The sequence below is a fragment of the Oncorhynchus mykiss genome, chromosome 8 (genome assembly GCF_057628025.1).
Source record: "Oncorhynchus mykiss isolate SJ-2025 chromosome 8, ASM5762802v1, whole genome shotgun sequence".
NCBI lineage: Eukaryota > Metazoa > Chordata > Actinopteri > Salmoniformes > Salmonidae > Oncorhynchus > Oncorhynchus mykiss.
The window spans coordinates 71,467,222-71,483,614 of record NC_143029.1 but is presented as its reverse complement, the minus strand read 5'-3'; the positions used below and the strand labels follow the sequence as shown (position 1 = coordinate 71,483,614).

The 16,393-nt window shown below is 39.0% G+C and overlaps 2 protein-coding genes across 2 annotated transcripts; both read right to left on the bottom strand.

Annotated features, from left to right (window-relative positions):
- Positions 1 to 3,804: 3,804 nt before the first annotated feature.
- On the bottom strand, positions 3,805 to 7,205 carry foxf2a (forkhead box F2a). The gene is made up of 2 exons (XM_021613505.3): positions 5,658 to 7,205; positions 3,805 to 4,511 (listed from the first exon to the last, which is right to left on the bottom strand). The coding sequence occupies exons 1-2, from the start codon at positions 6,652 to 6,654 to the stop codon at positions 4,336 to 4,338; spliced, it is 1,173 nt and encodes a 390-aa protein (XP_021469180.1). The 5' UTR covers positions 6,655 to 7,205; the 3' UTR covers positions 3,805 to 4,335.
- Positions 7,206 to 12,970: 5,765 nt separating this feature from the next.
- foxq1a (forkhead box Q1a) lies at positions 12,971 to 14,637 on the bottom strand. The gene has a single exon (XM_021613504.3). The coding sequence runs from the start codon at positions 14,428 to 14,430 to the stop codon at positions 13,531 to 13,533; it is 900 nt and encodes a 299-aa protein (XP_021469179.3). The 5' UTR covers positions 14,431 to 14,637; the 3' UTR covers positions 12,971 to 13,530.
- Between the last annotated feature and the right edge of the window lie 1,756 nt (positions 14,638 to 16,393).

The following is a 16,393-nucleotide window of genomic DNA, read 5'->3' as shown; positions in this document are numbered from 1 at the left end:
ATTCACGTATAGCTAATCAAATTATGAATGACAAGCATTGTAATTTTGAATTCTATAAAGTGAGTGTGGAAGAAGTGAAAAAAAGATTGTTGTCTATTTTAACAGACTTTCAACACGCTTATAGGGAAGGACATACAACAAGCACAGCACTCATACAAATTAATGATTATTGGCTGAGAGAAATTGATGATAAACAGATTGCGGGAGGTGTTTTGTTAGACTTCAGTGCAGCTTTTGACATTATCGATCATAGTCTGCTGATGAAAAAACATATGTATTATGGCTTTACACCCTCTGCTATATTGTGGATTTAGAATGACCTGTCTAACAGAGCACAGAGGATGTTCTTTAATGGAAGCCTCTCCAACATAATCCAGGTAGAATCAGGAATTCCCCAAGGCAGCTGTCTAGGCCCATTACTTAAAATCTTTACTAATGTCATGCTACTGGTCTTGAGTAAAGCCAGTGTGTCTACGTATGCAGATGATTCAACACTATACACGTCAGCTACTACAGTAAGTGAAATCACTGCAGCACTTAACAAAGAGCTGCAGTTAGTTTCAGAATGGGTGGAAAGGAATAAGCTAGTCCTAAATATTCCTAAAACTAAAAGAATTGTATTTGGGACAAGTCATTCACTAAACCCTAAACCTCAACTAAGTCTTGTAATAAATAATGTGGAAATTTAGAAAGTTGAGGTGACTAAACTGCTTGGACTGACCCTGGATTGTAAACTGTCATGGTCAAAACATGTTGATACAACAGTAGATAAGATGGGGAGACGTTTGTCCATAATAAAGCACTACTCTGCCGTTTTAACAACACTTTCAACAAGCAGGTCCTACAGACTCTAGTTTTGTCGCACCCAGACACAGTCATATGGTCAGGTGCCACAAAGAGGGACCTCGAAAAATTACAATTGGCTCAGAACAGGTCAGCACGGCAGGCCCTTAAATGTACACAGAGAGCTAACATTATTAATATGCATGTAAATATCTCATGGCTCAAAGTGGAGATGAGATTGGCTTCATCACTACTCATTTTTGTAAAAGGTGTTGAATATGCTGAAAGCACCAAGTTGTCTGTTTAAACTACTAGCACACAGCTTAGACACCCATGCATAACCCACAAGACATGCCACCAAAGGTCTCTTCACAATCCCCAAGTCAAGAACAGACTATGGGAGTTGCACAGTACTACACAGAGCCATGACGACATGGAACTCTATTCCACATCAGGTAACTGATGCAAGCAGTAGAATCAGATAAAAAAACAGATAAAAATAAACCTTATTGAACAGCGGGGACTGTGAAGAGACACACACACCGGTACAGACACACATACACTCTACACACAAGTACACATGGATGTTGTATTGTAAATATGTGATAGTGGAGTAGTGGCCTGAGGGAACACATTAAATGTATTGGGTGAAGTGTTATGAAATGTAATGTAATGTAATATTTAAACTGTATATAACTGCCTTAATTTTCCTTGACCACAGCTTATAATAGGGATCCTTAATAAATACAAATACAAAGTTAAAAATAATATCCCTCTACCCATTTCTCTGTCTATGAGAGGTGTACAGGTAAGCCAGTACCACTAGGTGGTGACATCGGTACATCATTGCAATAGAGGGACTTGTGACCAAATTGTATGCTTAACTAATAGCCTCAAATCCAAACTTGAGTAACCTTCTATTTCACTATTGTTTCACTTATGCAGATTTCAGGCAAAACAATTGATGCCTTTTAGCTATTATTCATTTCACAAAGGCCAACCAAGGAAGCTTCTCCAACTTTTTTATATTTTTCTTTCTCTCTTCTCTCTACACAGCTATGCCTCAATTTTATCCAAACGTGTAGGCTACACGTTTATTACTGTTTAAAATATGTCAAACCAAGTGATATCTAGAAAACAACTGCCCACACACAACAGAGTCATTCCTCCAAATCAGATTGATAAATGAGGATCTAGAGAATAAACTATATTGTTTGAATAGTAGGCCTAAGTATGTTTAAATGTTTGTAATGGATGCTGCATTTTCAAAGTCCCCATTTCACAGATTTCTCAAATTTTGTATTTAAAATGTACGCTAATGCCCTCATGATTATTCATCAAATGTATCCTGTAACAATTCTGTAACAATATGTTCATATTAGTATGAACATGTTAGATAATCGATCACACTGGCTATTAATTCACTAAATCATTTAAATTAACACTATAGAGTACAAGTCATATGTTTGTTGCGAAGATCGGCAAGAAAGCGCACAACATTCAGATGAGCTATTTTATTTTAATATCTCTAGCATGAAGAGAGCATGAATGAGGTTTTCAACCGCAATGTTTCTACATTTGTCGATGTTAACACTCCTGGTGGGTTCCGGTCGAATTCGACCGATTTACGAGGTTTCTCTCTGAAAAATTTAATTAATTTAATCTGATTGTCACAAGGTTCCATGACTTTGTCCACACAGGGCATCTGAACACACACAATATATTTAGATGATTTTCATTTCATTTTGAGTGTTTTATGTAACTTTTGTACACTTGTGGTGTTCCCGGTCATTTTTGACCGGTCATTAGAAGTGAATGGATGAGACTACAATTAGTGTATAAAATTGAGTTCAGGCACAAGCCCATTAATCCCCCCCCCCCCCCCCCCTCCCCCACACACACACACACACCTCACTCCCCTTCTTGGCTTCCATGGCAACCCCCAATATAATATTTTCCCCACGGGAACCACTCCTGTTGGCATTCTCACAAACAGTCGCAACATTGTTTCAGTAATATATAGAACTTTTCTCGCAGCTCTGGTATATAAAGCTTTTTTGAGGCCTTTCTCACAATTCATTCTGTGGCAGCACAATGACCAAACGATATACTGTATGTGAGGCTCTTGAACATATCTTTGATCGTGACACTGGTGAGGAGGAGAAAGTCCTTGTTAAACTTTGACATAAAGTAGTCTGTGATAAATAGCACAATATGTTTCATCTGAGTATTTGTTATAGTCAAAATAATCCATACCTTATGCTTTCTTTCTTTTTTACACAAAAACAGGTTGTATGAGCTCAGGTCAATGAGGCCTACAGGCCATAAATAGCAAATAGAAGTTCAAAACTTGTAATGTTTACAAGAACTTAAGTTGATCAAAAGATGTAACACAACATGAGGTGATAATATATGTGTTATTATGGATTTATAATCAGCTATAATGGGGCGGTAATTTTGGACTGGAAACACAGAACATGAAACGAACACAATAGGAGGGTTAAATTAGTACTAGGTTTCAGTTGTATGTAGTATGGAGAAGGTGAGCTGCCTGTGGTCGTAATTTTAGCTATGCTTTTTTTTAAGACATCAGATTTTAGGGATGTGGATTTGCTTGGCTCTCGTGTTTTCCCCGATTCACCATTCACCAGGGTTCCCATTCTCATTGTTGCAATGTAACTTTACCTTTGATTACATTTCTAATTGAAATGTCCATCTAATATTCATGTTTCGCAAGGCTACTGATTGATAACTAAATCAAACATTGCATTTGTACAGTTTATGCTGAATAATACATTATAGGTATTAATATGTTGTGTAATTATTTGTAAACAGTGCATTCATTGAATTAAAATAATATGCTATAACAATAACGACAGTTATATTAAGGTTTGCAATAACAAAAACAACATACCAAAACACCTCATTGTCATAAAGTGGTAAAATTGTCTCAAACGCAATCTTGGGAAATAATTCCCTTGCTGTATACATTTACCTTTGAATAAAAACTAACCCAAACAGTTTTCAAATATATATATTTATTGGCTTGCTGTAGCCTACAGCGAAATCTTTAAAAAAAAGAAAACTCTGGGGTCTAGATGTAAGTGCAAATAGCTAAAGATAACCCGGGGTGAATGTGCATGTATTTTTAAGTAAACACATTTAATGTGGTTGGATATTACATTTTATCCATGTCGATAACTGGTACTCACACACTAACCTACAATATTGAATGATACAATAACTTCTGAATAGATCATGGCATGGACGAGCTGTCTGAGCCGTGATTGACGTGTTGGACAATGGCAATACATGCATTTTTTCAATTTTTACTTCATGCACTCAGTCGTTTTTAAATTCTCCGGAATGGTGTCGTGACACAGACCTTCTCAGAGACAAATACGTTATGTATACATAGCCTACATTCCCCTAATTCGTCTTAGATATTTGTACCGGACTTGGCAAGGGACAAATGGTATAAGCGTAGAGCTTGTATATAGTGTAGTTCATGTGAGCTTCATCCAAGATGGCAATGGTCTTATTGCGTTTATTTCACATGATGCATGGCTTGACATCCTGACAGACGCTCTGGTGATGGTGATGTAGCTGGTGATAGTATGATCCACTGGCAGTCGCCGGGTGAAACGAAGAAATTCCGTTAAAGTTTAAAAAAAAATCTTTCCTGTCACACACTGGCGATGAAGGGCTTGAGTATCGAGATAATCCCACTGCAAACAGATGGAAGAGACGTGACAGTCAAACACAAACCTTGTAAATACTACAACAACTTATTCTAATACGCATAATGACTGCAACCCATGGCGTGTGTTTCAGTCTATAGGTGCCAATATTTGGACGTTGTATTTATCTAAATGGAATATACTCCAATTATTTTTATAAAATGGTAGGCTTGAATTTTTCCTTAAACATGCAGATCATTTAGAGCATACATGATCACGAAAAACAAACGAATTTATGAAACATTACTTTAAAATGTGAAAATAGTAGACCTATTTGTATATTTAAGGTTGGCATTTCAGAATTTTGTGAGTGTCGTTCTATTTTCATCACATTTGAAATATATACCATAATTACTTTGCTTTCTATTTAGTCCTGAATTTGCCTTATATGTATTACGTACACGACAGTATTGGGATAATGCTGCTTTAGCCTAATATCTGTAAAATCTATAACTATTTCAGAAACAGCAGTGGTGTTTCTGTTGAACCTATTTATTTAATTCAGTAATATTACCGTTATACCATTTATGTGTTGTTCAATAAGTGTAAACCTTTCGGAGACCATTAAGTAAAGGTCACATGTTCACAATGGTCACAATAAACCATTTTTATAGATAGGTAAAACTGTATTCAGTGTTGACATAGATATATTGTTGTATATTAATTTACACATAATTGGGTGTTGTCATATTATTGTCATGTCACATATTGTTGTTTGGAGCATTTTCAATAAGGACTTGAAAATAAAATCTAGGCTACGTGTTCAACTTTATTGGGAATGATTCTGTTAATCTTGGCAATAGCATTTGCTTTAATATTGTTAGAAATAGGACTTTATTGTTTCTATTTTTAGTCATATTTTCATAGTTCTGTAATAGTATTTTGGTCATAAGTGGACAAATGTCCGTGTTGCCTAACTAGGCCAGATGTCTACTTCCCTCTGATTCGCAATTTGCAATTGCCCATCTCGACTACTTACAAATAAAATAGCTCATATAAATACGAACTATTTAATGCAAACTATCCATCGGAGTGGACGATTGGTTGTATACGAGTTGTATATTTTATAATTGGCCATATATTGCACCAATTAAAGACTGTGTTCGCCTATATTGACAGGAAAGTAAAGCCTACCTGAAATGTCAGATGAGTCCCTTCCGTTGTGATGGATATAGCTTTGCTCCAGAGAGTATGGGGACATGCTGGAGTGCAAGGCGGAGGATGTGGGACTGTTTGAGGCCAGGGATTGCTGCTTGATATATGGAGACACACCAGGTGATGCCCAGTGTGAGGGGGCACTGGCGTAGGGAGAAGCACTGGCGTAGGGAGAATGACAGTCCAAAGTGCCCACTGCCATCGCAGCCGGGGAGGTGTGCAAAGGGCTACTACTGCTGTCCGGGCAGTAGTCTCCATTAGACGCCACCTGACAAGCCGCCATGTAGGTGGACCCGGGGCTTGGTGACATATGAGGGACATGATGCCCTCCACCCAGCCCGTCGTAGCTCCCTGGCATCGTGTTCCCCATCACGTCCAGGTTGTAACCGTTGGCATGACATGCCAAGGACGCGGAGGGGTTCTGGAAATCAAAGTTTTGGGGAAGTATCGACGCTCCAAAACCGATGCCATTCATCATTCGATACATTGGTTTCAGAGCTTGGCATTTCCTACGGAATCCGCGAGGTCTGCGACGGAAGGATCCCTCCTCGAACATAAACTCGCTGCCCGGGTCTATAGTCCAGTAGTGGCCCTTCCCTGGTCTGCCGAGGCCCTTAGGCAGTTTGATGAAGCACTCGTTTAAAGACAGGTTGTGCCTCACTGAGTTTTTCCAGCCCTGGTAAGACCCCATAAAGAACGGGAAACGGGCCTGAAGGAACTGATATATTTCTGCCAGAGTAAGCGTCTTTGTCGGGGAGCTTTGGATAGCCATCACAATGAGGGCGATGTATGAATAGGGCGGTTTCTCAGGTCGCCTCAAGCCAGAGTTGCCCTTTTTCCCTTTGGTTGATGCATTTGTTGAGCTCTCCGCCACTGGCTGTGCGCTCATCGGTGTGGCGTGCATCACTCCGGCTGCTGGGCTGCATCTCAGAGGATGAGACGGGACCAGATGTTGCTGTGAGCTCTCAGTCGTCATGTTTGCGTCCACTTTAGAGACACAGAAGGACACGTGTAGGCTATGACCAATGCCTTGCTCGACTTTTGTTCCACTGACCTGAAATGTCTAATACTGCTCTGAAATGTCTAAGAAGTAGGCTACACCAAATCCTCTTCAGTCAGCTACTTCAGACGTTCTAGAAAATATGTTTCCAAATGGATAATCGGAGAAGTTAGTGTCCAGTGGCGATTCACTGCACGTGTATTGCTGTTATAATCAGGAAAAACAGCTGTATATCGGTGTGGCCGCTGCTCCAACTCCGTCTCACTGTGGCCATCTCTGGAAATAACCCTTTATGAGGGGAAACATAAAGCTCTTCGACTTTCCTGCGCATATCCCACTCGGCCAAACAAAACTCGACCACCTATCAATTCTTCAATCTCTCTCTGCCCTATAGATCCCGGTTAAATCCCTCTAAGAAATCGCTAGGATCTCCAGATCCAACCCCTGCCAGATCTGGCCTCCGTCCAGACATAATTCTAGCAAGAGCCACACATAACACAGCGCAGAGCAGAGGACTAACAGAGACCTCCTCCCACCCGCTCCTCACAACTCTAATACACGCAATTACACCATTTATCAAACTTATTTAGACACTGCAGTCAACACTGCAACAGCCAAACGATGAAGGCAATGGTTCCAAATTAACTATGACACCGCTTGCTTATATACCAGAGACAGAAACACAGTATAGCCCTATTCTATTTAGTAGAATTCTAGTTTAGTTGTACAATATATATATATTATATTGTATAATATATATACTGTGATAGTATTCTAATTAATTAATTATTGTGTTCATTCATGATGCTCTCTGTTGTCCTTATTCAAAATAGGTTGCGCTTGAATGATAGCACATTGGACCTATGATGTACTTGAAGATGGAAAAAAATACAAGAAGAGTAGATAACTACAGATAATAGTATTTTGCTGGACAGTCAGAGCTTCTTCGAGCTTGCGGTTTTGTCTAGCAAAGGTAATAATAGTCCTTAGTTGTCGTGTTAATTTGTTGGGGGATGTTCAGGATAGGACTTTGCCATGAGTGGAAGCATGCTTTTTCCATCAGGCGCTGCCAGTATACCACACACATCGCGCGAGTGTCAGTTTACGGGCTCGAGCCTGGATCATATCCCCGGAGAGCTGAATTAATTGCACAGATCCAAATGAGGTCTTGGAGATAGATGTAAATGTTTCCATATTTATAGTACCCTAATGATGATGATTATGATGTTATTTTGTTGTTATTGTTCTGTCGTTTTGAGTGTATAATTATCTAGAAGCTAAACAAATGAGTCTAGGCCTTATAATGTAAAAGAAGAAACCATGCATGCATGCCGATTGTGCCCATTTGCTGGGGAACATTGTACCATGCGTAATGCATACACAATGCTTGTAAGGAGATTATGTTTGGGGAAACAAAAGAAGGTCAAACGAAAACTGGTAGGAAGTGTCGCCTCTCCCAATTAATGTGATCAGGATAAGTTCAAATGAAATTCAAGTCAGTTCAGGCAATCTAAATAAACAAATAATCGAGGAAACATGGATAGACGACACCTTTGGCTGTACATACAATATAATTGAACCAAATATGCATTTATATTCCTATAAGGGAATACAGGAAAATAACAAAATGATCAAGTCAAAGATTTAATGACGACATTGAAGCTATTTGGAGACGCGGTGTTAGCAATTTGTCTTACCCGTTGAATGTGTAATAACAGTAAGGTATTTTAAGCCAATAGCTTTGATGCAACAGTTAGAAATGACAAGCTCAAACTCCTAACCAAACAAGGATGTGGAGATAAGATCATTTTTCATTATAAAAACAAAGGTAGAGAACATAATCTCCTCAGAATTTCCGGCAATAATAACCCCGCTGCGTTCAGGATGCACAGCTGGTTCAAGGAACTTTTTTGTCTCAGTCACAGAAGAATACTTGGAAGGTTTTGAAAATGTAACGCACAGAATGAGAGATACTGCCATATCGTCTTGGTAAAAATCTAACAAAAAATCGATGTGGACTGAAATCCACTTAAAGTCTACATCGTGATTCTCTCTCACCCTGCTCATGTGTCTCTATTTGAGGCGTCGGCTATTTGTAACTTCAGACAGAATATATATATATATTTATATACTGAATGTCTGTATCACACACAGCAAGCTTCTCGGACACAGAAAAATAATTTGGCGTATTTCTGCCCCAATACAGGAACCAATTAATAATGACATTTGTGCCACATTAATAATGATAAACATAATTTATATAAAGAACATCATAGCTGAATGTATTATTATTGTTGTAGTTGTTATTATTATGATTAGTAGTAATAGTATGCCAACTTATTTTTGCAAATAACGATAGTTATTAATGATTCTTGTAACGCAATAGGCCTACATATGAAGTTGCCTACTGTGATATTCGTAACAATGTTAGGTTAAATCTCGAATAATATATATGAAACATTTGAAGGGATATAACTCATGTTATTGGATCATTGGTCCCGCTTTAGATGACCTGCAGCTTATAAAGGCTTCATAAAGCCTTCATAAAGACCTCATAAACACTACATAAATGTGTTGCAAATCATATATAACCTTATTTCATGCACTATAAAGGGTTCATAAATGTGGCATAACTGTGTGACATAACCAGCAAAGTCAAATGTGACATAACCCACTATGTCAAATAGGACATAAACCTGTGCTTTATGAAGGGTGGCATAAGCAACGCTTAATAAAGACTCTAGAAATCATATTAACCTTGTCAAGCATCTTGGTAGAGCATTGCAACGCCAATATAGTGTGTTCAATTCCCGGGACCACCAATATGTAAAAATGTATGCACGCATTACTGTAAGTTGCTTTGGATAATGTGTCTGCTAAATGGCATATATATTACTCTAAAACATTTATAGTTTCGCCCAACCTCTTTCCGTCTTGGTGCATAGCCAATATTGTACCTGACCTTAACTTTCCCCATAATGCTGTGCTGCAGGATGACACGCTCGAAAGTGCAGTCTTGCATAGCAAAAAAAATAAAACTTAGTAGTGCATTTTAAATCAGTTTTTCTCTTTTGCCTAATTCATACATTTTTTTCCGCACATTTGATTATCTTGCATTTGTTTTCCAGGTTTCGGATTTACCCAATTTTTTTTCTGGCTTTCTCACACTTTTTTTAATAGAGAAACCACAAAATTAGATTTTCTGCGTTCACAACAATGCTTAAAATGCAACCATGGACCCCTTAAGAGGTCCGGGAAAAATCTTCGAAACGTACATTTTTGAGTGTAGTTTCCCTTTAATTCCCATTTAAAGCATGCACTGTTGTTTGGTTCACTGGTGTTTCTGCAGTGCAGTAAGCCCCCATGTGATGGTATTCGCAAATCAAATTCCCACTTGTGGTGCCACTGGACAGCAAAAAATGTGTAAGTTAAGCGTTATCTATTGTAATTTAATTTAGTTTATAGTAGTTAAGCAATGAGTTATATTACATAGCTACCTCAATCGTTATTTCAAATCATTTTGGGGACTGCACAGCAATTGCTAGCCAGCTAAGTTACATAGCTAGCTAACTATACCAACACAAAATGTAGCCAACTAACAGGCTCAACTAAATACAAATCCCCCAATAAACATCAATGTCTCATAGTCATGTCATGAGATTTGTAAATTTAAGAGGACTCTAATAAAACGAATCAAAATGAGTTTCTCATCTCCCCCATTTAGAGTATTTCTGGTTCAGCACAGAAATGTCCTTAACCAGATGGTGTGGCAAAGGTATTTTCTAACAGACCTGCTAACTTTCTTTGTGGTTACTTTTAAGGTTGGAACCAACATGCTACTTACTGCATGCTACTGTCTACCTCCAGCAGGCAGAGACAAGAACCATCTGTCCACCAGCTCAGGGACAAGCTATTCTATTCGTAGCCCTGTGTAATGTTCAATGTAATTGCATTGCTGGACTTTTTTAGACTTAAAGTATTTGTATTGTTTTAAAAATGTAAAAATAATATTTAATATTTCTTTGTTTTAGCTGTTAGTATCTGTTAGTATGTGTTATGAATGACCAAAGGTGTCTGACTTTAAAGTAAGTTCAGTGTCATGTGATATAGAGTCCTTATGGATAAGTTATGATTGACCGAAGGAGTCTCACTTTAAAGTATTACAGGACACTACATACATTGTCAATAAATAGATTATACATCTATGGTTCTCATGATCTACAGGTTGCTGTACGGTGTGAGAGGTATTTAGATGGGTTGATGGACCAGCAACGCCCGAGTTTAAGTGTGTGTGCGTGTGTGTGTCAGAGCCAAGATAATTTGGAGTAGTCCTACCTGAGACTACTGCAACAGGCATTCCTCTTCTGTTCCCATAATGGAGACTAGGGCTTGAATACAACCTGTTACAAAGGTGGCATGATTTTGTGGCTGATCTTTCAGTGGGGGAGTGGGTGAATATGTCAAAGACCTGACTGGGCCCAGCACCTGCACAGTATGACTCGTTATATTGTTGTGTGCTTGTTTGTGTACTGAGGAACATGTATCTTGGTTCCAGAATAAAGATACTTTCAAGTTCCTTATGTTGAATTTCCTTTTGTAGACTACAGTACATTTAACGCTATTGCTCACACATCATATACAAGCCTGGGATATCAACCATTCAAACCTGGACCTTAGTGGGAGTGACTATATAATTCAACGGGAACGACCTTACTGAGTCAAGTATTTGTCATCAGGCTATGTTCTTTGCTAGCAAAAACATTAAACCTGGTCGTCACTAGTTAACCCAGCCACAAAGTCAGAATTGTGGCTCAACTCTGCCCATTTCCACAATTTAACCACACTGCTAAACTTATGCCTAACCTAACCTGAAATTAAGACCAATAAACTCATTTTTGTCCTCGTACATTTTTACAATTAAGCCTTGTGGCTGTGCTATCTAGTGGAAACCATTCCCCCTGGCCTCAAGGGAGAGAAAAAACAACAGGCCCTACCTTCCAGCTAGCTAATTAGCAAAGGACATAGCTAGCTATTTATTAATGGCTTTACCGAGAAGAAGAAAGACTACACCCTTACAGCCAATGTGTGTCGCGCGTGTGAGGAAAACTATCCCAATAAGAGTTACCAAACATCTCTTTATTGCCAAGACGTCGGTCCGATAGGACAGAAGTGCAAACGACACGTGGCGGAAGGTGTTGTAGGAGATGATTGGTTGGTAGGTTGTACAAACGAGTAATGCTTTTCATTTTTGATGGTTTGGTCTACCAGCCCTTAGGTGTAATGTGACTATGACTTCAAATAAAGAGTGTCTGCCATCTTTTAGCACAATATGTCACAATTTATAAAGCAGGTGTTTAAATCATATTTGACATAGTGGGTTATTTCACATTTGACATTGGTGATTATGTCACACAGTTATGCGATATTTAGGAACCCTTTATAAAGCACGACAGAAGGTTATAGATTGTTTGTAACACATTTCTGTAGTTCTTATGAAGGCATTGCGAAGGTTTTATGAAGCCTTTATAAGCTGAACGTCATTTTTAAGCGGGACCGGATCATGTTTAGTGATTTATTAAAGTGAGATGTGATATATATAGCCTACCATTAGTCTACTATTAGCCTACCATTAGCCTAGCCTTTCGCAACCCTTTTCGATATCTTCAGGTCCTCCTTCCTTGTACTTCCGTCCGTCCTTATTTCCCTTCTCTGGCCTTCCTACCCTGGTTTCCCTTTTAATGTGTTTATGCTATTTCATATAGCGATAGTCTAGGCGAGACGACAATAGCCTATACTGTAAGAATATTTACAACATTATCAACGTGTTTCATTCAGCACATTCATTGTTTGAGTGCTGACAATGATAGGGATACGTTTTGAATGACAGCTTTCAGTCAACGAAGCATTACGAATTATGCATCATGTCACGCGCATGTCCCAATCAATTTCAATTTGACAGCGAGCGAATAAAATTAGCCTAATAATATGTCGCCTTGATAGTAATGGTAAAGCAGTGTTTTGAAAAGGGTTGGATATTAGACCAAGTCGATTAGGCAATTTTTACATGTATTTTTAAATGCACCTGCAGGCCTACAACACCTGTCAGTGGTTTTGACGGTATGTTGGGATTTAATCATTCATAATTAATTTCTCAAAGGTTCCCTTCATTTTGCCGTTTTGAATATAATTTTTCTTGCAAACAACTTGTAGGGCAGATATCTTGTATATCTTCTTTTTTCACAATCTATGCGCTATGGATTCAATAAGATAATAAAGATAGAAACACATCACATTTCAACGTTAAAGTTTCTCTTTATTACAAATATTAATCGTGTTTTTTAAAATAAAAACATACAAACAGCTCGACTAGCACAAATTACATGCCAAATGTTATAAACAGCATGTTCTGAAGCTCAACTAATTGTCGAAAGTAACAACTTTTCAACAAACCAACGACATAAATAGCCTATAATCTATACATCATAAACTGTACACTGTATAGCACAAAAAAATGCCCTTGATTTAAAGGGAAATTACCACAGAACCTCAAAGGAATGACATAAAGCCTACTCCTTCCCACACTAAATGTCCATACTAAAATGTCCTGATGAAATAATACGACGCCCTGTGTAGGTGACTGGTTGTCCACATTTAAGGTAATGCAATAAAATGCATTTAGTTGATACACAATAATAACTAAAGTACACAAGTGCAAACCCAGTGTTTTCATTCCATTTGCTACACTCCTCGGGTCCATTACGACAACAAACGTTCTATTTCTAATAGGTGGTAAGCGTCAGTTTTTTTTTAAGTAGTTGGCGATGGTACTGTAGAGATTTTCTGGTAAACTGATTATGCCTTTGAATAGTATTCTGCGGGGTAACTGTCTTTGCGATTGTCCCTCTCTGAATAAAATCCACCACCGTATGCCCTCAGCACATGCGCAGCGTATGAGTCCACATGGAACATCGACTGGGCGTGATGTGGCAAGGCGACAGGTGATCCTCTCATAATGTGTGGCATCATCTGAGTGTAACCGGGCCACGGTAATGCAGCAACGGTGGGAGAATCCTCTGCCCACTCCTGTCTCTTGAACGGTTTGCTGAGGATACTGTCTATAGCGAAGGAACTGGAGAACTTGGCACTGCTGGGTCCGGTTTTAGTGGCAGGGGGTGTGGATGTGATGGTGACTTGCGCGTTCTCGTCGGCAGCATGGTCGGAGACGTTTTGCTCTTTGCCTGTCTTTTTATTGATGCGCTTTCTCCTGCGTCGGAACACTCCGTCAGCGAAGGTGTACTCGCTGTGAGGATTCAGCATCCAGTAGTTGTCTTTTCCCCAGGGTCTGGACGGGTCCCGGAGGACCTTTAGAAAACAGTCGTTAAGTGACAAGTTGTGGCGCACCGAATTTCTCCAACCAGTGTAGCTGCCCCGGAAAAATGGAAACTTTTTCATCAGATAGTCATTGATCTCTGCCAGAGTCAGACGACCAGATGTTGAGTCACGGATAGCCATGGCAATCAGTGCGATGTAAGAGTACGGAGGTTTTGGTCTCCGTATGTACGGTTTGCCAATGCCTATGCCGTCTACGCCGGGTGTGACAGGTGGCGGGCTGTGCGCCACGCAGTCCCCATCCGAACCCAACTCTTCCTCACCGGAGAGAGGCGAGCGGACGCTGCCCTCGGCATCGCTGCACAGCTCCTGCAAAGATTTCACCTCGTTGTGGTGGTTTCCACAGAATACTTCAAGTTTCATGTTGTCTATTATTATTTATCCTATAGCCTACTGCTAGTTTTCTATCCAAATTGTATCCGAATCTCAAGTAAAAACAGGCACGTCCTCAGATGAAGTCTTGTCTTGTGCGTAAATGTGTCAAAACGTAGACCGCTTTCTGTCAAAATATCCTAGAAGTACCTGATGAAGTCACCGTCCTCATACCTTTGGGTTCACTAGCTCGTCTGGTGACCTGTTTATAGCACAGGCTCACCTCAGTACCAACCCAACTAGGCGGGGCTAGATGATGATTATGGATATTTTGGAACAACTGAAATATCATGCACTCTCAATGTTTATGACACATCGTAAATCATCATATCTATTTTTATGCAAGTGTTTTTTTGGAAAGACGATTGCGATGAATACCCCTTTCACCCTCCTGTTTTCAGCATAACAAGACAAGTATGTCTTGTGTAACTCGATCAGGCTGTGAAAGTAGACACCTCTGGAGTATTTCACCTGAGACAACAGGTGGCGTTATTTTCCTTTCCATCCGTTCTGTCTAGAAGGATACCATCATTATGGAGAGTTATACCTGATCTATTATCGTTTTGTTTGAATTCTTCAAATGTTTCAGTTTGGCCATCATTTGTCTGCAGATGCACTTAATAATGCCCTATTTGATGCAAGCAGCCTCCACTGATTTTTTATATATTTTTTATATAGAGATGCTATACAGTGCTTGTATTACTTTGAATATTATTTTCCCACAGTTTCTCTACTCTTTGCCTGCTCTGCATCTAGGAAAGAAAGCATTTCGTCAAACAAATAAGAGCTATCTCAGCTGTCAATCATGGGGACATCCCAGAAGCACACTCATAGTCAAGTAATTCTCTGTAAAGTCAGCAGTAGGTTAATGTTACTGTAAAAGGCTGAAAACTTAAAATGCCATTATAAATAGTTAACATTCAGTTGTCCTATGCTGGTGTGTGGTAATTCCATACTTATTAAACTATGGTTAATGTAGAGAGGACATCACAAGCAGTGTTGGGGATACTACTCTGAAAAGATAGTTTACCAAGCTACCAATTACTTCACACCAAATGAAGTTAAGCTACACAAAAGTTACCCCTACGAAAACTATAGTTTACTCAACTAAAGTTACCTTGAAAAAGTAGTTCACTACATCCAAACTACTGCGTTAAAAATGATCATACAGTATGCAAATCAGAAATGTCACAGACTACAAATTGCAAGAACAGATATCTTTGTGGTCATATGTTAACAGAATGTGTAACTTAGCCTATTAAACACAAAAGCAATGTGTCAAGTGAAAATTAGGCAACCATATTTAATCACATTTTTGCAAAAAAAAGTAGTGTTGTTCCAGTAGTTAGCTACACTGCTACATAGACAAAAAGTAATCAACTACTGAAAACACTACCTCGATTTGAATTTAGTTGAACTACCACCAAGCTACTGCAAAATGTAGTTTTATTACTCGTTGAACTACATGTTCAACACTGATCACAAGGCAGGTATTAAGGGCGGGCGGGGCTAATGGTTAACTGTTAGTGAGTCTTAAGTTGTTTTGTCTTGAAGAACATTCACACTTGTGGATTTCAGTGTGAAGAAGACAAAATAAAAACAACTCGTTTTAAAGTGCAAAGTGACACTTTCATGTGTTCTCATGATCACACATCAGAACACTTTTTTTGATAGAGCAGAAAGCATGTTCATGCCAACTCCAGCACCCACGTAGAGACCGATGTTGTTGTGTGAGTCTTTCTTTCCTAAACAGCAGCAGCTAGACTATTTACCTGTGTATACTTGTTCCCCCTTGTTGCTGTGGTACTGAATGTTGGCCTCTTTTGATGAATTACTTATTTTGATTAATTCATTTATCTTGAACCTTTTATTGCAGTGGGCTAAATCAGGGTCACACAGAGTGTTTCTTGGTAGTCTTAAACAAATCTACTTTGAATCAAAAGTATACACCTCA